The sequence below is a fragment of the Xenopus laevis genome, chromosome 8L, assembly GCF_017654675.1.
Source record: "Xenopus laevis strain J_2021 chromosome 8L, Xenopus_laevis_v10.1, whole genome shotgun sequence".
In the NCBI taxonomy this organism is placed as follows: Eukaryota; Metazoa; Chordata; class Amphibia; order Anura; family Pipidae; genus Xenopus; species Xenopus laevis.
Window position 1 is genome coordinate 117336623 of NC_054385.1, and position 22031 is coordinate 117358653.

Below are 22031 nucleotides of genomic sequence, written 5' to 3' on the forward strand. Positions count from 1 at the left end.
GTTATGGGACCTGTTATCCAGAATGCTCGGGACCTGGGGCTTTCCAGATAGAGGATCTTTCTGTAATTTGGATCTTTATACCTTAAGTCTACTAGAAAATCATGTAAACATTAAATAAATCCAATAGACTGGATTTGCCTCCAATCAGGATTAATTATATCAAGGCACTATTTTATTATTACAGGGAAAAAGGAGATTTGTTTTAAAATTTAGAATTTTTGGATTAAAATGGAGTCTATGGGAGGCAACCTTCCCGTAACTCAGAGCTTTCTGACTAATGTTTTTCTGAATAATAGATCCTATACCTTTACTAGACCTGGGCAAAAACAAGAACATTGTTAGTGATGAGTGAAACTGGCCAGTTTCAATTCATTAAAATTTTTGCTGAAATATAAAGTCAATGGAACGATTTCTATCTTTTTTTCCCAGTGAAAAAAATATGCTTTATTTCCAGCTAAACAAAATACACAGAGCAATTGCAATAATGCCATAGACCTTTTTAGCTTCAAAAAAACAAATTTTTTTTCCACTGAAACGAAATGCATTAAACTTATTTCATATTTCTCGTTTTCTATCTTCCTGAACGTTTAGACTTTGTGCAGTAAACATTTGAGTGGTGATACAGAATTAATCCACATGGACTTTCCTTCTGCGTGTCCAACAAACATCCATTTGCCCACTAACTTAACAAGTCTCTAAGGGATTCCAGCGTATTAGCCTCCTGTTTAAAGGGATACTGTCATGGGAATAAATGTTTTTTTCAAAACACATCAGTTAATAGTGCTGCTCCAGCAGAACTCTGCACTGAAATCTGTTTCTCAAAAGAGCAAACATATTTTTTTATATTTAAATCTGACATATTGTCAGTTTTCCAGCTGCCCCAAGTCATGTCCCTTGTGCTCTGATAAACTTCAGTCACTCTTTACTGCTGTACTGCAAGTTGGAGTGATATCACCCCCTCCCTTCCCCCAGCAGCCTAACAACAGAACAATGGGAAGGTAACCTGATTGAAGCTCCCTAACAAAAGATAACAGCTGCCTGGTAGATCTAAGAACAGCACTCAATAGTAAAAATCCAGGTCCAACTGAGACACATTCAGTTAAATTGAGTAGGAGAAACAACAGTCCGACTATGTGTCAGCTGGAAAGACCTACTAGTAAATAAAGTATTAGAGAGATTATTATATGATCCCCTTATATATTTATACATAGTTATCATATCAACCCTCTTCTCCAGTGTGAACATCCCCAATTTGGCCAGTCTTTCCTCATAGCTAAGATTTTCCATACCTTTTACCAGCTTAGTTGCCCTTCTCTGTACCCTCTCTAATTCAATAATGTCCTGTTTGAGAGATGGAGACCAAAACTGTACGGCATATTCTAGATGGGGCCTTACAAGTGCTCTATAAAGTGGAAGAATGACCCCCTCCTCCCGTGAATCTATGCCCCTTTTAATACAGCTCAAGACCTTATTTGCCCTTGATGCTGCTGACTGGCATTGCTTGCTACAGCCAAGTTTATCATCTACAAGGACTCCAAGGTCCTTTTCCATAATGGTTTTGCCTAGTGCAGTCCCATTAAGGGTATAAGTGGCTTGGATATTTTTACACTTGCCACTTAGCTGCCAAGATTGCCAGTTTGTCAAGATCCTGTTGCAAGGATGTCACATCCTGGATGGAATTTATTGGGCTGGATAGTTTTGTGTCATCTGCAAACACTGATACATTACTTAGAATACCCTCCCCTAACTTATTAATGAACAAGTTAAATAAAAGTAGGCCCAATACCGAACCCTGAGGGACCCCACTAAGAACCTTACTCCAAGTAGAGAATGTCCCATTAACAACCACCCTCTGTACCTGATCCTGTAGCCAGGAACAGCCCTTAGTTTATAAAGCAGTCGTTTGTGGGGCACAGTATCAAATGCTTTGGCAAAATCCAAATAGATCACATCTACTGCCCTGTCCAGCATCTCACTTACCTTATCATAAAAAGCAATCAAATTTGTCTGACATGACCTGGAGTCACCCCTGGTGGGCCCTGGACCCCCAGTCCGACACTGACAGTGTGAGCAGAGGGTACTGGAACTGTTAGCACATTAAACAGCTAGAAAAGTGGGTAAAGGTTCCCTGTGTAGATTATATAGTGAGAAGCCATCAGTAATGAAACCCCATGTAAGTAGTGACCCTCTCTGTACTGCAATTATGCAAAGGTTTATTATGTGCAGGACTAGGGTAGTCGGCCAGACTGTAGTTATGAATCCATAACTTCCCTTCCTTGGCAAAGGTTTTGTGCCTGTTTTCTACCTTCCATAAATTTAAAACCAACAGCTTATCAGGCTGATAATTGGATAATTGTTTTTGAATAATGCCACCAAAAGTGATTCACCAATCTCTCAACACCATGCTAGACAACTAAGAATCCATGAAGATTAATTGGAAATGAAAGTCATTGATCTAAGTTGTACCCATCAAGAGGCCTCACTCCCCTTTTCCTGAACTGCACCACTTCACCCCGCAATACAACCCCATTTGCAGACCTGCAGACTACTGCAGCCATGGTTTCCTCAGGGGGAGCTTTCATTATGTCCAATTGCTCAAAAGAGAAAATGATTTGGGGGGGGGGGGGTCACCAACCATGTTGCTTTTTAGGTAGGGCAAGTGGGGCTGTATTGGAGGGTAGCAGTAGTGTGTTTCAAAAGGGGCCCTTTCCTGGGGTTATTAACTTGGATATATAATTATTGTTCAGCAGCCACAGAGCTGAGCTCTTTCAGTACCCTATGGCGAATACTATCTATTTATCTGTTTGTCTATATTGATATTAGGCCACCACCGTACATTTTATAGGATTCAGATGTGGCTTCAAATCTCTAAAAAAAAAAAACTGAACATAACCATTTGTATTTGTCTGAAATCTGAATATGAAAACTTGGGCTCTATTTTGGCTTCAGTATTCAGTAAATATTTTGTAGAGGATTCAGTCAAATTTATGACTGATGGAGTTGGTGCAGATAGAAAGTACAAGGGAAAGGAAATCATTTTGATGCATTTCAATTATTGGATTCAAGCAGAGTCTACGGAAGAATGTAAAAGTGATATTCTCCCTCCTAAATTGTATGGTTTTGGTGATTAAGGTCCTTTCCCTATTGTCTCCTAACTATGTCCAAATGTAACTGTGAATAGATTATGCTGAAGTGTAAATGTAACCTGCTATGTCTTGTGTACCTTGACATTAGGGGGTCTAAATTCATTTGGAAGAACAGCCTCCTGCTCTGTAAAAAACCCATAGTCACATTATCAGGATTGGTGTATACTGGCTGCTGCTCCTCTGGGTTGAGCCACAGTGTAGCTTGGAACTGGCTGATTTCAATGTTTCTTCTGTCTCTGGCCCATGCCCTCAATCGAGCTGCAGTCTAATTAAAGGGCAATGTAAGCCTGCCCATGCCAGTAACCTATGGTGGATCATTGCAGTGACTAAACTTCCTGTTTTGTGTCCTTAATCCAGTTCCTGTTCTGGTACCTGATCCTGAATCTGTGCTCCTGTATCCTGTAAATTCTGTACCTCCCCCATATTCTGATTCCCTGGTTTTGACCCATGGCCTGATATTTGATTCTGCAGCTTTTCTGCCTGCCCTGACCTTCTGCCTGTTTTCAAGGATTGTGTTTTGATTGCTGCCTACCCAAACCTCCGCCCGCTCCATACACTTGCTGCACTGATTTGTCTTTTGAGTTTATTATATTAAATATTGCAGTGAAAATGTGGGTCTTGTGTTTTTCACTGGAATGCCAGTGGAAATAGAAAAGGGGCAGACTCGTCAAATTCTGAACTATTAGATGTGTCTGTTTTAGTTCCTGATTTATGAAACTATGGAATGTTTATGACCTCTCTGATCTTATATCCCTAGATATAGATTGCTGTCTCTCTTTCATTATTTGGAGATACTTTATAGCATCATTGAGAGATGACAGAGACATATACATACCCAGAATCTTGTTGAAAAGAATATTTATAATAATCTTCAGAAGAAATTATATCCCATGTTCAGAAAAGAAAAGACTCATAAATAACACAGTTATTTGCTCTTTCTCTACCTTACACAGAAATGGAAGATGAAAATGTCTCTGCCAAGGTGAGTGTTGCAATCTCAGTATCCAGTAAATATGACACCTGGCTCATGTGTATGGGGGGTTCACCACATCAAGTTATATGTATGATTTACCCTGTAGCCTTGTGCCTTTTAATGGTCAAATATTCATTAATATACAGTAGACATGTGCTGAGACAGCTGAACAACTGAAACATAAAGGAAGTGACAGAGAAACCAAAAAGGGATGGTTCGCCTTTAAGTTACCATTTAGTACGTTATAGAATGGTTAATTATAAGCAACATTTCAATTGGCCTTCATTTTCTCCTTTTTTATAGTTTTTAATTTATTCTTCTTCTGATTATTTGCATCCTTCAGATGGGGGTCACTGACCCCATTTAAAAACCAAACACTCTTTAAAGCTACAAATTTGCTACTTATCTTTCTATTCAGACCCTCTCTTATTCCAGTCACTTCAAATCAATGCATGGTTGCTAGGCTAATTTGGACCCTAGCAACCAGATCACCGAAATTTTACGTGCAACGCCATTTAAGTCGATGGGCGTCATTTCCGCAATTAAACAAAGACAAAATAATTCGCTCATCCCTACTCAAAACCCACAAGTAATAAAAAAAAAAAAAACCATATGGAATGATGTCTCGACCATGAGTGTACGTGACATCACTTCCGCAAAAAATTCGGGATCTCACTGCACTGGGCCCTGAAATTTTTTTTCAATTATATAGGCACACGAGGGCTGTCCCCAAAAGCTGGCACACTAGACACAGGCTCTCGAATGCCTATATACAAATGTGGTACTTTTAAAGAATATCTTGAATTAGCTAGACAACTGTACTATTGGGTGGGGGGAGTTTGTGCACCTTTTTTATTTACCAAATACTCCAAATCTGCTGACAGAGGTCCTCATCATTCTTCAAATGTCATGTGTGAATATGATAAGAGACTGTAATGGTCAACAGGGCAGGGCTTTATCTGAATGATGAGTAATCATTAGCCCATAAATGTTTTACCACATCTAAATAAAGCATCACGACGACTGAATAAATAATATTGGATGCAACACAATGCATTCCTTCCATTAGCCCTGATCTATATGCCAGGTCATAAATACTCAGTCTAAAAAAATCCATGCTATGAATTAGTTTGAAATGAAAGCAAGCTAGAAAATGCTTTTTTAATGAATATAATTACATTTATAAAGATATTATTGGCAAAAATTGAGATGTTTTTATTTTACAAGAAAAAGACAGTTTTGTTTATTCACAAACTGTTGCATTGCACTGGTATAGTTACCCTTGAAAACCAATCAGATGATTATGTTGTATTCTAAGATCATAACAAATTGCTAAATTGTGCAATTTAGCACCCATGTTGATAATTGAGCTCCAAGACATGGTATTTCAGTTGCATGTAGAAATGGGATACATGCTCTTTAAACATGGCAGTACAGCAATATGTCCTTCAGCTTTATAATTTAGAGAACTCCAGCTGATCACATTACCAGTCAGGTTATTGTATTGAAGAACATCAGAGATATTCTTAAAGGTCAGAGCTGTATCCCACATGTGGATATCACTTATTTCCCCAACAAAAGACTGGGTGATATTGAAATAATTCCCATGCAACAGCTGCTCCTGACCAATTATGATACTAGGATCTTTACTTATAATGTGACCCTTTTGGAAGATTTTTCTTGGGTATGGGTTGCCATGAATCCATATCTCCACTACTCCAGATGAAGAGTCCCAGCTGGCACAGAGGCTTCTCCATGTTTCAAGGTTTATTCCTTTGAAAATCAAGTCTTCATTTCCCACCGAAACGCGAAAATAATGCCTGGGGGAGTAGAACAAGTGGAAATCGTTGTTGATATCAGAGGTAGCAAGAGAGAATAAGGTGAACCCTCGGTAAAGCCATGAGTAGTATCTCAGGCAGACAGACAGGGCTTTATATGGGCCACTTTTTTCAGGCAGGAGCTTTACATATGAACTGTTCGACTCTTCAGGGAACAAGAACACTTTACCATTCATATCTGTGAGGATAAAATATAGAATTGAGGTGAGATCACGGTCACAAAGGACCCTAGTTTAATGTTGTCAACAATTCCTGATCACCCAATAATTAATTGCAGCCCTTATAGGTTTATCCAGTTTCCCTCTTATCAGCTAACACATTCTCTGACACCAATAGACAAAACTTTCATCCAGAAAATCTATTTATTTTACATTCCTCCTTTTTGTGCAGATGGAATTGGGCAGAGGAATATAAATTTTAAGAACCAGTACATCCCACCTCCTTTAAAGAAGAATTTAACCCTAACGTAAAAAAACCCAACCCCCCATTCCCACCTAGAAGCCCCCTCCCTCCTCGCCCCAGACTAAGCGTTACCCCGGGCAAATGCCCCTAACATTTTACTTACCCCTCTGTGTAAATTCAGGCGTTCACGGGCGCCATCTTCTTCACTTCAAAAATCTTCAGAATGAGACCGGCGTATCGGCAAATGCACAGTTGGAGCAATTTTGTGTTTTGCGACAACTGCTCATGGGCTGAAACTCAAAAATTGCCGGTTCCATTTGGAAGATTACTGAAGCATCTGAAGATTGAACCCATGAACTAAGATGCCTGAAATTTACACGAGGGGTAAGTAAAACGTTTGCCTGGGGTAACACTTAGGCTGGGGGAGGAGGGTCTTGGTGGTGATGGGGGAGGGGTTTTTTAACGTTAGGGTTGAATTTTCCTTTAAGTAACAAAGGCACTAACCACATGTGATAAGGATCACCCACTGAGCCATTAATGGTCCATACAGTAGGTTATATAAATCTTTGTAAATCCATTACAAGTACAAAAAGTATTTCCTCAAGTCCAAACTTAGAACTCATTTGTTCTTAGGAGAACAAAGATCATTGCTCTATAAGTATGGTGTTCGGAATATGCATTAAAATTCAACCCAATAAACAGCCAAATAGATAACAATATCAACCATTTAAGAGGTAGATGTACTTCTCTGAATTTAATTTAAATTTTGACATGAGTTGTTATGATAGCACCCAAAAATAATTTTAAATAAAGTAAGTGCTCACTGTAGGTGGCTACTTGAAGGCATTCAGGATTATCTAAATGTAAAAAAAAACAGGGAAAACTTCTTATTCTATTAATCCCACCATCCCAGTTTTACCAACCAGTAAACTTTATAGCATCTATTTATTGCTCTAAAAACAATCTCAGTAATTTGACCTAGTGGACTTTAAACTCTAGTCGGTTGATCTATTATCCCCCTCCTTATCCCCTTTTCTTTATAGTGGTCATTTACTGCTCTGTAAACAACCTCAAAAGTGTGATCCATTGCCCACCGCCAATTAGAAGAATCCCAACACTGTCTAATTTCTCTCAACACCAAAAGTTTTAGGCACATACATACCCTCCTGCATAAGATATCCAGGCATCTTGCTGAAAAGGACACTTATAATCAGGAATTTCAACATCTTTCAGGAATAGTATGCTCTCTTAAAAAAAAAAAAAAAAAAAAATACTGTTTATAAGAGAAATACTGTTATAAGTTCACAGTGGTTAGTTGCTGATTAGTTTCCTTCTTACTCAATATAAGAGTGAAATGGAAGCAGATGTTTCCTCCAGGGTGAGTGGTGCAATCTCAGTAACCACTAAATATGACATTTGGCTGTTATCAGTTAAAGGACAAGGAAAGTCTAAAATAGAATAAGGCTAGAAATGCTTAATTTTGTATACTAAAAATAAGCATGAACTAATTGCACCACAAGCCTAATCAAACAAATAATTTATGCTTTCAAAGCTGGCCACAGGGGGCTGTCATCTTGTAACTTTGTTAAACATCTTTGCCTGACCCTGACCCTGCACATGCTCAGTGTGGTCTGGGCTGCTTAGGGATCGTCATAAACAAAGCTGCTTGAATTCTGCATGGCTGGGAAGTAAGGCGGGGGCTCCCCCTGCTGTTCATAAGTATGATTGTTTCCCTGTTCAGCAGTTAGGGACAGTCTGACAATTCCTATCCAAAGCAGTAAATGAAGGGAGAATTTCATTGCATACAGTTAGGTTTCTAATAAAAACAGTACACATTTTTTTTAAATAAAGTATATTGGAGATAAGTTTATTTTTCATTAAAGAAAGTAAAAATGGGATTTTATTTTTTGCCTTTCCTTGTCCTTTAAAGAGGAACAATTCTGATTCTCTTTTTGTTGAGAAGAACCCCATTTCTTTTTTTACTTCTCTTCATTAAATCCCCTTCATTTTCTAGACCAAATATAAAGCTGTAAATACATGGAAGTCAAGAACATTTGTGACATCATGTTGGGGGTTCACCAATGTCCAAGAATGTGCAATATATTTTCTTTAATGAATGGGAAGCAATTTCAGGATAGAGAGAAAAGCGAGAGGGAGAAAAGCGAGAGGGAGAAAAGCGAGAGGGAGAAAAGCGAGAGGGAGAAAAGCGAGAGGGAGAAAAGCGAGAGGGAGAAAAGCGAAAGGGAGAAAAGGGTATTAAAGGGATAAGTTGTAGTAACCCCAAGCATATGCTACAGGTTTGTATAATGGCATGTAAACTGCAGAACGCCTCCACCAAATCAGCTGGAGGTTAGGAATAATATGCTTGAGCAAATGGTTCAATTTAACAGATGTCCATCTTTTTTCCAAGCTGTTGCCATTCATATATGTGTGTAACTTGAGGAATATCTGATCTTACATCAAACATATTGGGCCAGATTCATTTCAGTGAGAAAAAGGTTTATCACATTAAAACTCATGGAAGAGATTCAGTTGGAGATGCAATCACTATCACGTAAAGTCTATGGGGAAAAAATTGGAACTAAATTCAGTTTTTTCTTCCTTAAATTGCATCTCATCCATGTCTTTTCAGGTGGTAAACCATGAGATAATTTTCTCAATTTATTTTTTTTAATGAGAGGACTGCTTAAAAACCTAATGAAAACATTGTTTTCAAGAACTGTATAGCATTGTAAAATAAGGTACTTTATACACCAAATGACAGTGAATATTGAAATTCTGCTTTATGGAATTTGACACACGACTACAGCCTGGAGAAAAGTCTTTTGCTGACAAATGACAAAGCCTCACAATATACTAGAGAAAGTGGAAAAGTATCCAACAGCAAAATTAGTCTCCTTTTTATCTGAGGATATGCAACTCTTTATGAAAGAATATTCGAAGAGTGTCGTTTTTATGTTAACAAGTGAAAAAAAGGCATTTTGGACAATTTCTTAATTAATGTAGTCAGAACAAGATTCTTTTTGAAAAGTGATTTTGGTTTCATGCTCAACAAAACCTCCTTTCTTATCAGAATGGGTGACCTTATTTTAGCTGGAAGGACCTACTGGTAAATAATGCGTATAGAAACAGATCCGCACACACTCAAGTTAATGCAGTCGGAGAGTATCCCTTTTTATTTAGCCACCAAACTGCTGGCTAAATAAAAGGGGACACTCCCCGACTGCATTAACTTGAGTGTGTGCAGATCCGTTTCTACACATATGTGTTGCTAGGGGACCCGGCCGGGTCAACGGAAGAACGCACCACTATTTGCAGGACTGGTGAACTACAGGTGTGCGGTAGGATAAATTACATTCTACTGGTGGTATATCACCTCTTAAGTGCCTCTTCTCCAGTGTGAACAACTGTCTTTTCTCACAGTATTTTTTCATTTTTTCATAGCTAAGATTTCCAATACCTTTTACCAGCTTAGTTGCCCTTCATTGGACCCTTTCTAATTTAATAATCTGTTTGAGTGCTGAAAACCAAAACTATACAACATATGCACAACAAGGGGAGGGAAAGTGTAAGCACTCCAGGCTACAAAGAAAAAATATAATATGTTTAAATACAATGGAAGTGCAACGGATTTATCCTATTAATCAATGCACATTCCCTGGTCCCCTGTCTCACAAATAATTAAATATATATGCAAGTTCATGTGTGTATAAAGAGGGAAATAGTGGAAGCACTCAAGGCTAAATCAAAATATATTTAAATATAATGGAAGTGCTACTTACAATGCACTTCCCTGGGCCCCTGTCTCATAAGTAATTCAGTATAAATGCAAGTGCATGTTTACAAAACAGGGGTTTTTAGTTACCAAAGTTATGATCATAAAATTGAAAAGCCACCATACCACGTCAAGGTAAACCCCATATGGCGGTCCCTAACTTACTTATTAAAAAGAAATGTTTCTCTGCATAATAGCATTACCTGTGTTCAGTGTATGTTGAGCATTGGTTTCAATTTGAAGGCTGGCGGGGGAGGATTCAGCCTTCAAATTGAAACCAATGCTCAACACACACTGAACACAGGTAATGCTATTATGCAGAGAAACATTTCTTTTTAATAAGTAAGTTAGGGACCGCCATATGGGGTTTACCTTGACGTGGTATGGTGGCTTTTCAATTTTATGATCATAACTTTGGTAACTAAAAACCCCTGTTTTGTAAACATGCACTTGCATTTATACTGAATTACTTATGAGACAGGGGCCCAGGGAAGTGCATTGTAAGTAGCACTTCCATTATATTTAAATATATTTTGATTTAGCCTTGAGTGCTTCCACTATTTCCCTCTAATATAGTATATTGGCCTGAAGCTGTGGCCTAGCTTCATGTGGTTTTTCAATAGCACCCCATACCCACCCCTTAAAACTAATGGTGGTCCTACGCTTTTAAATGTGGGCGTTGGTTTGGGCAATCACTCTCTCTTAAAAGCCTTTACTGGCGGGGGAGGATTCAGCCTTCAAATTGAAACCAATGCTCAACACACACTGAACACAGGTAATGCTATTATGCAGAGAAACATCTCTTTTTAATAAGTAAGTTAGGGACCGCCATATGGGGTTTACCTTGACGTGGTATGGTGGCTTTTCAATTTTATGATCATAACTTTGGTAACTAAAAACCCCTGTTTTGTAAACATGCACTTGCATTTATACTGAATTACTTATGAGACAGGGGCCCAGGGAAGTGCATTGTAAGTAGCACTTCCATTATATTTAAATATATTTTGATTTAGCCTTGAGTGCTTCCACTATTTCCCTCTAACATGTGTGTATAAAGACAAGGGTTTTTAGTTACAAAGTTATCATAAAATTGGTAAGCCACCATAACACATCAAAGTAAACCCCATACGGTGGTCCCTAACCGTTTACCTCTGGTCAATAATATAAAAGCAGTAGTCCTTGGGATCACTGTCTCCTGACCTTGAGTTTGGTTCTAATGAGAGGGCTAGATCCTCCCACTAGCTGCTGCAGCTTTTAAAGGCAGAGATTGCCCAAACCAACAACCATTTTTAAAGGTATGGGACTACTTTAGTTGAAGGTGCAAGTAGGGGGTGCTATTACAAACTACTGTGAGCATCGTCTGCTCCAGGCTACATAACTACAAGGGGAGGGAAAGTGGAAGCACTCCAGGCTACAAACACCGTTTGGGGTTTACCTTGACGTGGTATGGTGGCTTACCAATTATATGATCATAACTTTGTAACTAAAAACCCTTGTCTTTATATGCACTTGCATATATATTGAATTATTTGTGACACAGGGGACCAGGGAATGTGCATTGATTAATAGGATAAATCAGTTGCACTTCCATTGTGTTTAAAAGTATTATATTTTTTTTCTTTGTAGCCTGGAGTGCTTCCACTTTCCCTCCCCTTATACAACATATTCTACATGGGTCCTTACCAGTGCTCTGTACTCTGGAAGAATAACCCCCTCCTCCCGTGACTCTATGCCCCTTTTAATACAACTCAAGACCTTATTTGCCCTTGATGCTGCTGACTGGCATTGCTTGCTACAGCCAAGTTTATTATCTACAAGGACTCCAAGGTCCTTTTTCATTATGAATTTGCCTAGTGCAGTCCCATTAAGGGTATAAGTGGCTTGGATATTTTTACATCCCAGGTGCATGACTTTACATTTACCAATACCAACCAGATTGCCAGTTTCTGTGAAGCAATACGGTCACATTCCTGAACCAATAAGAACAAAGCTTATTGCCATATAACAAACAAGATGAGAAGTTGCCAGCTCTGCATCACCCTTAAGGTATACTATGTGGCCTGCTATAGAGGCGCCTCTAATGTTCCCTCTGCTGCATAGTAATAAACATTAACAAACATTTCCTAAAAGAGCTGCTGTTAAACACTACAGGTTCATAAATTTAAGTTCTTACAAATGGCTGAGAAATATAATGCTGCGCTGATAATGATTGTAGAGAAAAAAAAGTATGCAAAACATAAATATGATCATTTTAGGTGATATATCTATTCTTATTGTAGTAACCTGCTTGTGTTGCCATTTTGGTTAAGGGCATTTCTGCTGTTTGCCATTGTCTTGGCTGAGAGCAATAATGGGACAGGCCACACCTACTTGCCATATTGTTATAAATGTACACGAATCAGGGGGTGGAACTACAGAGAAAGCAGACCCTATGGCTGCAGGGGGGCAGGAGTTATAGGGGCCCCATGAGATGTAATTTATATACAATTTCAAAAAATATTGGTAAATAAGTCAACCTCTAAACATTTTAGGGGCCTGAAAAATAATTTGCTGCGGGGCCCAGTTATCTAGTTATCTAGTTACATCACTGAGTCCAGAAGTTCCTGTGCTTGTCTGGCTGCTTTGCCTGAACCAACACAGCAGACTCATTTAATCCACTACCAGACAGTTTATCACACTTATTATCTTGCAGCCTAACCATCATTATAATAGGCCTAATATCCCTTCAATGATGTCTGACAAACTCTCAGAGTCAGTTATATGTTTTGTATATGATTGTTAGGCTCCAACATCTCCTTCTAGCTGTAATCTTGCACCAATTAGCTTTCAGCAGTCTCTTAATAATGTGCATAGCTATAGATCAACTACTACTTAATAGTTTTAGCCAAAGATGTGGGACTGATCATGTGCACACACATTCTGTATAGTATGATGTGTAGGTTATATGAGCAGCCACTCCTGAGTACTGTGTGCGAACAGGGGTCATTTAGGCAGGGGCAATTTTAGGGGATCATAATTTATTTATATAGTAACAAGCTGCACAATACTTTACATTCATTTATAACAGGGCTCTTAAGATGCTGTCCCCTTACCTGCCCAGTGTTTAACCCTTTCACATCAGAGCGGGTCAAGGGGGGGCACAACACTAGTGCAGAGAGCACAACTGCGCGCATGTCACACGTATGTCACATCAGTAATGACGACCCAGAATTAGAAAAGCGCAATTGGGTCTGATTAGTGTCAGAGCACAAACATAATTGTGAAATTGTAATTAGGGTTGCCACCTTTTAAAAGAATTACCGGCCAGTGGTGGGGGCGGAAAATAAAGGGGCGGGACGTGAAACAAAGTTTATGTAGTACAATGTGTAGCCTTGGTGATTAGGGTTAGTGGTGGGTGAATAAATTCACCAGACATGAATTCGCTGAGAATTATCGGATTTCACCGAAAGCCAATTAATTTGCCAGCAAAAAATCAGCTGCGTAAAAAAAAAAAAAATTGTCACTCGTCAAAATTGACACACGCTTTAAAATTATTCAGACGCCCATTGGACTAAATAGTTGTGCATATAAAAATTGTAGCTCGTGTCAAATTGACACGGGTCAAAATCATTTTGACGCCCATTGCATTTCATGAATTTTCACCGCTTCACGAATTTCAAGTAACAGTTTCATCAACAGATCCATCTAAATTGCTGTTTTATCCTATGGGGGACCTCCTAGAACTTATTTGGAGTCAATTGGTGGACTTTGAAAAATTGAAGGTTTTTTTTTTTTTGGAAAACTTTAAATCAAATTCGGTCGAATGCGCTATTAATTTGATTCATATGCTTCGAATTCAGCCAAATAGGGACCAATTAGATAGAAAACTGACCTATTCGGCCAAAAAATAAACTTTGACTTAATTTCGGTTGGTCTTTTTGAATTAGAATTTCGACCCTTGATAAACATGCCCCTGAAAGTTTGTCAGATGTTATTGAAGAGATATTAGGGATGTGATGGGTTAGGCTGCAAGATAATAAGTGTGATAAACTGGCTGGTAGTGGATTTAATGATTCTGTTGTGTTAGTTCAGGCAAAGCAGCCAGGCAAGCACAGGAACTTCTGGTATATTTATTACAATATGGCAAGTAGGTGTGGCCTGTCTCATTATTGCTCTAAGCTTAGACAGGAAGAGGGAAACAGGAACAGGAATGAATCATAAGACAATGGCAAAACAGCAGGAATGCCCTTAACCAAAATGGCCACACAAGCAGGTTACTACAATAAGAATAGCTTTATCACCTGAAATGATTATATTTATGTTTTGCATATTTTTCTTTCTCTGTTATCAGCACAGCATTATATTTCTCAGTCATTTGTAAGAATTTCCAGTTATGAACCTGTAGTGTTTAACAGCAGCCCTTTTAGGAAATGTTTGTTAATGTTTATTACTATGCAGCACAGGGGACATTAGAGGCGCCTCTATAGCAGGCCACATAGTATACCTTAGGGGTGATGCAGCCATGTGGAGCAGAGCTGGCAATTTCTCATCTTGTTTGTTATATGGCAATAAGCTTTGTTCTTATTGGTACAGGAATGTGACTGACAGTGTTGCTTCACAGAATGGTTATTTTATCTGTTTTGTGAAACTGAGCTTTCATTTTGTGGAAAGAATGAATCCTGTACTATAAAATCTTGCTTTCTGTCACAAATATCTATTTTGTCCTTCAAATCTAGCTTGACATGCACTAGTTAGTTACACTATTATATATTATGTCCAAGTCTTTTTACATAATTCATTCTGTAAGAAACTTTGCACATAAGTGCGTCTGTTACATGGAGGTTATACATTTGTGAGACAGATTACTTTTTAAAATGTACAGAATGAAGTTTGTAATATAATGTCATCCTTTTGTGCACTAACCAGATTTTGTTCTCATTCTTTAATAGAAATAAGTATTTTGTATATTTTTTTATCTGTGTATGGTCACAGATACTTATTTACCATGAGAGACATTAATTCTGTGTGTGTGTGATAGTTTTGTATACAGAATGTATTTGGGACAAACGGGACCCCATAGACCTTAGTTTAGATAGCAGTCATTTGCTTTGGTAAAATCCAAATAGATCACATCTACTGCTCCCCCACTGCCCAGCATCTTACTTACCTCATTATAAAAAGCAATTGTAGCGCTATAGTAAACTGACTTGTGCTAGGGCCGTTTACTCTACTTTCCTTGGTGGGCTGAGACCACCGATGAGCTCTCTTTCTCAGGGGTAAGCCCTCGCAGCGAGGTGGAGGCAAGGGTGTAATGTAACTGTAACCTGATGCAATAGCACAATGATGGGTGCCAGTAGTTCTTTAACAGTTTAACCAAGAACAGTATTTATTGAACAAGAGCACATAGATCATTTAGCACATTGATCCACAATGGAGTATAGAACATACACAGCAGCATAAAGGAAGCATATACTCACAGCACTTATAGGCTGAATCCTCATAGGCTAGAGAATATACAGCAGAGAGTAAGTTGACAGCATGTGATGGGTAGTGCCCGGTTTTCAGGATATCTTCCAGTGGCAGACTAGGGGAACTCCTGACATCCCTATCTCAACACTTGGTTCCTTACTTGGGTCAGTAATACCCTGGGATCTTAATCCCTCTAATCTCCTCGGCGGAGCCTTGAGCTGCTCAACTATTTAACCTCTCTATCACTCCTAGAGCGATCTATAAAACGAGTATAGCTATCTAATTACTAGGGCCAAGGCGCCTAGGGTCAGCACTACCCATTCCCTTCCAGCCTGCTTGGTTGGGCTAAAGCAATGGACCCAGAGCACATGGTTCCTAAACCTTTTATACTCTGGCACAGTGCCACTAGTGTACACTGTGTGAACTGCAGGGGTTACATAAGCACAAGGTCCCCATAAGGACCCACTAAGGTGTCCATATTACTAGGGATGTGCCTGTCTGTAAAGTGTAAGGGTGTCTAAGATTTTCACATCCCTACACAATCAAATCCTATCCTTCATAAAGCCATGCTGATTGCAGCTTATAATGCCATTCACCAGGACAACAGTTTCATCCCTTAACAAGCCTTCAAATAATTTGCCCTGCACAGATGTCAAATTTACTGGATTATAATTGCCAGGGTGAGTTTGTGATCCCTTTTAAAATATTGGACATCAGCTCAACCCATAGGTACCATACGAAATGGTTGGCGCCTTGTTCACAATGATTTTTTGTAAAGCTTTATGTACCATATCCTGAGTCAGCCACAGGCTAGATTGAGCTGAGTCAACAGTGCAGTTATGAGGTAATCTAGGGACTATTGTTAGTCTATTGTTAAAGGGCATGTAAAGTCTAAAATAGAATAAGGCTAGAAATGATGTATTTTGTATACTAAACATAAACATGAACTTACTGCACCACATGCCTAATCAAAAAAATAATGTATGCTTTCAAAGTTGGCTACAGGGCGTCACCATCTTGTAACTTTGTTAAACATCTTTGCAAGACTAAGACTGTGCACATGTGGTCTGGGCTGCTTAGGGATCGTCATAAACAAAGTTAATTGAGTTCTGCATGACTGGGAAGTAAGGCAGGGGGCTCCCCCTGCTGTTCATAAGTATGATTGTTTCTCTGCAGAGCAGTTAGGGGCCGTCTGACAATTCCTATCCATAGCAGTAAATGAAGGGAGAATTTCACTGCATACAGTCAGGTTTCTTATAAATACGGTACACATTTTTTTAATTAAAGTATATTGGAGATAGGTTTCTTTTTCATTAAAGAAAGTAAAAAGGGGATTTTATTTTTTTGCCTTTACATGCCCTTTAACACTGAAGAAAAGAACTGATTAAGCACATTTGCATTTTCCGTATCTGTTACAACAATACTAGTATCATTATTTAAAAGGGGCAACAACCCTCATATAAACTCTCAACCCTCATATTTTTACTATTAATATTCTTAAAAAACTTTTTGGGGTTAGTCTTAGCCTCTGCCGCAATGCACTACTCATTTCCTATTTTTGTCTTCCTGATTGCTCTTTTACAACATATTTTATAGTGTTTATATTCATTAAATGCAGCTTTTGTCCTCACAGACTTGTTGTTTTTAAATTTCTTTCTCTTCTTTCCTAATAACTTCTTTACATCTGTATTAAGCTACATAGGGTGGTGGTGCTTCTACATTTACTTCTTAAGGGAATAAATTGAGAACAGTAATAATTTAATATCATTTTAAATGACACCCATTGCTGTTCTGGGCGTTTAGCAGAAAACAATGCCCCAATCTCTGCGCTTAAGGGCAGCCCTCAAGGCAGTAATACTAGCTTTTGTGAAATTCAGGGGTTTTGTTGCCCCAGTTTGCATTTATTTTTTTGCACCAGACATAAAATTAATTCTCATTATGATCACTGTTACCCAGGGTTTCAATTACTTGCACATTTGCTATATGTCCTGGGTCAGTAGAGATCACTAGATCCAGTACAGCTTTTTTTCTGGTTGCCTCCTGAACAACTTGTGCCATAAAACTTTCAAACAACATGTTTATAAACTTGTTCCTATTAACGGTCCTGGCAGTATAGTTGCTCCAGTCAATATCTGGGTAATTGTATCAACCATTATCATTACCAAACTAGCAGCCTTCCAGCACTGGCAAGTTTTGAATAACCAAGTTAGGGCAAAGGAAAGGGATTTCCCTAAAAGTACATACTATTAGAAGCAATTATTGCCAGGACAGGAACTAATGGCAGGCAACAGAGATGGTTATGAAGTTTGCAACAGGGTGGGTGGCACAATCTGGAGGGGGACAGTGTGCTAGTTACCAGCAGAGGGAGGTGAACAAGTTAGTGACAAGCAGGGGAGTAGGGAAAAGGCTGAAGGATTTGTAAGCATGTGACTGGCTGTGGAAGTGGGATGGTAGGGCACTGGCCTTGGATGTCAACAGATCTTGGTCTTGCACCGATTAATGCTGCTGTACCTGAGCTGGAAAGCTACAGGGGCAGCAGGAGCAATGGTTTCTTGTGGACCAATAAAGCACTTTGGAAATTTGTTCCAGACAGTTCTCTACTAGGCCACTTAGAAACACCTGAGCTGGAAAGCTACAGGGGCAGCAGGAGCAATGGTTTCTTGTGGACCAATAAAGCACTTTTTAAATTTGTTCCAGACAGTTCTCTACTAGGCCACTTAGAAAACACTATCTTGAAGATTACATATAGGTAACGGACCTCCAGAAACCTGTTTTCCAGAAAGCTCCAAATTACAGGAAGACCACCTCCTATAGAGTACATTTTTAGCAAATAATTCTGTTTTTTAAAACTGATTTTGTTTTTGTCTGTAATAACAAAATAGTAGCTTTTACTTGATGATAACAACACTAAATTAATCCATATTGGTGTCAGAACAATCCTACTGGCTTTCTTTAATGTTTAAATAAGTTTTAGTAGACTGAAACTATGGTGGTCCAAATGATGACATCTTAGGTATCAAGCATTACAGATGATTAGGCATGCACCAAATCCACCTGTAGGGACCCGAAGTGTTAATCCTACGGTCTAAGACCTCATGGTCTGGGAATTCCCCTGTTTGGCTTGAGAGTGGGGTTTCTTAGAGTTTCCAGGGGCAGAGCTCTTGGATTGGTGCAGCATGGCTGATCCCAAAGGAAGCCACAAGGTATCGCTGTGCACCCATATAAAAGGAGAATACCATGTGCTCACACATCCATCTTGATTTGGATTTTGATCTTGCATCATTACTGGGTTGCTGCTGAACCTTGTTTCACTGTGGAGATAGTGAATCCTATCCGGCAAAATGTAGACTAAGGGAGTTCAATTGGCCTGCTAAGGCTGTGCAGGATCCTCCGGTGCTTGAAAGCTCAACCAGGAGGGTTAGAGTTTGGATTTCCAGATTTCCGTGTTTACACTATGTAGAGTGTTGAGAGCTGCAGTTCAGCAATGGATGTCTGGAGTGCTATAGGCAGCATTGGGAGCAAATACCTGAAGGATTTAAGCCTTGATATGCTTGGCTAGGAGAGCCTGGAGCTAAAGCCTTCATCGCTGTGTATGCCTGCCAGCTCTGTGTGAGCCTACCTGTCTGTGTGAGTCCCTTGAGGTGAGTGCCCTAGGATCTCCTGTTTGGGGAAACAGGGTGTTTGTGTGCCTGCCACGTGGGAGCAAATACTTTCCAGTGGAAAAGTAAATGGGCAGGTAGTGCTACCTAGGACTGGTCCTTGTTTTGGGACAAGGGATTGAGACTCTTGGGCTGCCAAAATGGAGTAGTGCGGGACTTTTTCTGGCAGGGAATTACCAAGACTGGACTGCTGCAGGTTCCTAGGGTAGTGTGCATTTTTATTAATGTGAATGTAAAGTTTTACTTCCCCTTTAAATTTGCATATTATATTTATATTATAGTTCTATTTGTTATATAAAAAAGTGTGTGATTGATTTGTTGTCCTAATGGGGCCACCACAGGTGCATTCCCTGATCCCATTAGGTGGAGGCACTGCCAGAGAAGCATTCCCTGTACCCTTTCACCTTGCAAAGGGGACTCAGGACTCGAGTTGGTAAGCAGGTACGACCTTGACACCAGGGGGGGTTAGCCAAGTGGGCGTTACACACCTTTTCAGGATTTTGCCAAATCTTGAATCTTTCATGAAGGATCAGCCAAATCCTAAAGCAAATTTGGTATTCAGTGAATCCCTACAGATAATAGATCCCATATCTGCACTATCCTATATACTAACCGAAGGCCTATCTATGTCCCGAGTGGAGGGGAGGCAGATGCGCACGCAACTTCGGTTAGGATCTATGAGATGCGCGCGCAACTTCAGCCGAAAGACATAGATGCGGCCTTCGATTAGCAGATGTGCTGGAAGGTTAGGATCAGAACAGGTTAGGATCGGGGAGGCAGATGCGCTGGAAGGTTAGGATCTAGGGAGGCAGATGCGCTCACCGTCTCCTTCTGCCTCCCGCCGCCTCTTCTTTCCTGCTCACTCAGGCGGCGACCGCTGGAAGGTTAGGATCTAGGGAGGCAGATGCGCTCACCGTCACACTAGGGGAACCGGCTGCGTACCTGCACGAAAGTCTGTATAAGCGTCGGCCATCTTGCTACTCCTCTGCGACTTTGTCATCCGCCCACTGCCAAATCCGCCCACTAAAGTCTGTATAAGCGTCGGCCATCTTGCTACTCCTCTGCGAGTTTGTCATCCGCCCACTAAAGTCTGTATAAGCATCGGCCATCTTGCTACTCCTTTGCAAGTTTGTCTAATGGCGGCGCTAGCGTCACTCTAGGAGGGGAACCGGTTGCGTACCTGCACGAAAGTCTGTATAAGCATCGGCCATCTTGCTACTCCTCTGCGACTTTGTCATCCGCCCACTGCCAAATCCGCCCACTAAAGTCTGTATAAGCGTCGGCCATCTTGCTACTCCTCTGCGAGTTTGTCATCCGCCCACTAAAGTCTGTATAAGCGTCGGCCATCTTGCTACTCCTTTGCAAGTTTGTCTAATGGCGGCGCTAGCGTCACTCTAGGAGGGGAACCGGTTGCGTACCTGCGTGGGTGGCCATTTTTAGCAAAACGGGCTATATTATCTCCAAAAAATATTGATGTTGACATGATAAACAACCAAGTGATTGCATTACTTCCTGGACAAAGCTGTGTCTTTCTGAGTACTGACTGTATTGATTCTGAAGACGAAAGTGAGAAACTTAATTTCCCATTAGAATATTTAAACACTATCAACAATGCTGGATTACCACAACACAATCTTATACTCAAAGTAGGAACAATAGTCATGCTGTTAAGAAACCTTAAGGGTAGGGGCACACGGCGCGATTTCGCCGCGATTCTGCGCTAAGCGATTTGTCGCTGCGTTTTTTAAGCCGAAATAGCTTTGCTAACTTTGGCGCTGGCGTCAATGCAAATCGCGGCGAAATCGCTGCGCTAATTCACACGCGGCGATTCGTTTTCTATTGTCGTCCGAAGTTGCCTCGCTGAGCGTTTCCGGGCGACAGTAGAAAAAGAATCGCCGCGTGTGAATTAGCGCAGCGATTTCGCCGCGATTTGCATTGACGCCAGCGCCAAAGTTAGCAAAGCTATTTCGGCTTAAAAAACGCAGCGACAACTCGCCCAGCGCAGAATCGCGGCGAAATCGCGCCGTGTGCCCCTACCCTAACACTAAGCAAGGTTTATGTAACAGTACACGGTTGGTTGTGAAGAGCATGAGACAAAATGTTATCAAGGCAGAAGTGCTTACAGGATCCCATAGCGGTGATACTGTTTTGATTCCCAGAATTGACCTTACCAGTTCTGACCAGGAATTACCTTTTAAACTTAAACGACGACAATTCCCCATTAAGGCTGCATTTGCCATGACAATCAACAAATCACAAGGACAAACATTGGATAAAGTCGGCATTTACCTATCTGAGCCTGTGTTTGGTCATGGTCAACTTTATGTTGCATTTTCAAGAGTGCAGCGTTCATCTGATGTTAAAGTCAAGATTTTAAGTACAGCTCACCAGGGAGAACTCATTCAAGGACAGGAGAACATTTTCACAAAAAATGTTGTTTATAAAGAAATTTTTCAGTAACACTTTACTACCAATAAACTCAAAATTTAAGAATTCTAATAGCAGATAGGTAATAACAAGCAATAGGCACAGATTCACTCTACATCCCCACAAATTAGCGTCGCCAGTTGCTGCCTGGGGATGCCGAGTGAATCAGCACCCATCGCATTTTGCTGCCTCACTGTTGTTACCATTCTTTCATTAACGATTCTTTAGAGAATCGGGGGTTTACTGGTATTTAATAACATTGGTTTAAAGGAATGAAGAACTTTTTCAAACAAATATATCTTTTTGATGTGAAAGAAATCATAATTGTATATTTCAGCATCTTGTGCATAATGTACAGTAGTA

At 39.9% G+C, this 22031-nt stretch overlaps 1 protein-coding gene across 3 annotated transcripts; it reads right to left on the bottom strand.

Annotated features, from left to right (window-relative positions):
- Window positions 1-5248: 5248 nt before the first annotated feature.
- On the bottom strand, window positions 5249-11386 carry MGC82682 (protein). Of its 3 annotated transcripts, none has more exon segments than NM_001092163.1 (3): window positions 5249-6135; window positions 7522-7606; window positions 11284-11345. In NM_001092163.1, coding segments are annotated over 2 exon segments (654 nt in total). In that variant the 5' UTR covers window positions 7547-7606; window positions 11284-11345; the 3' UTR covers window positions 5249-5506.
- Window positions 11387-22031: the final 10645 nt, after the last annotated feature.

Coding starts and splice junctions, on each gene's coding strand:
- MGC82682 (XM_018228876.2), bottom strand. CDS start 7,585: ATGTTGAAATTCCTGATTATAAGTGTCCTTTTCAGCAAGATGCCTGGA. Junction 6,136..7,521: donor TGGATATCTTATGCAGGAGG/GTATGTATGTGC, acceptor TTATCCTCACAG/ATATGAATGGTAAAGTGTTC.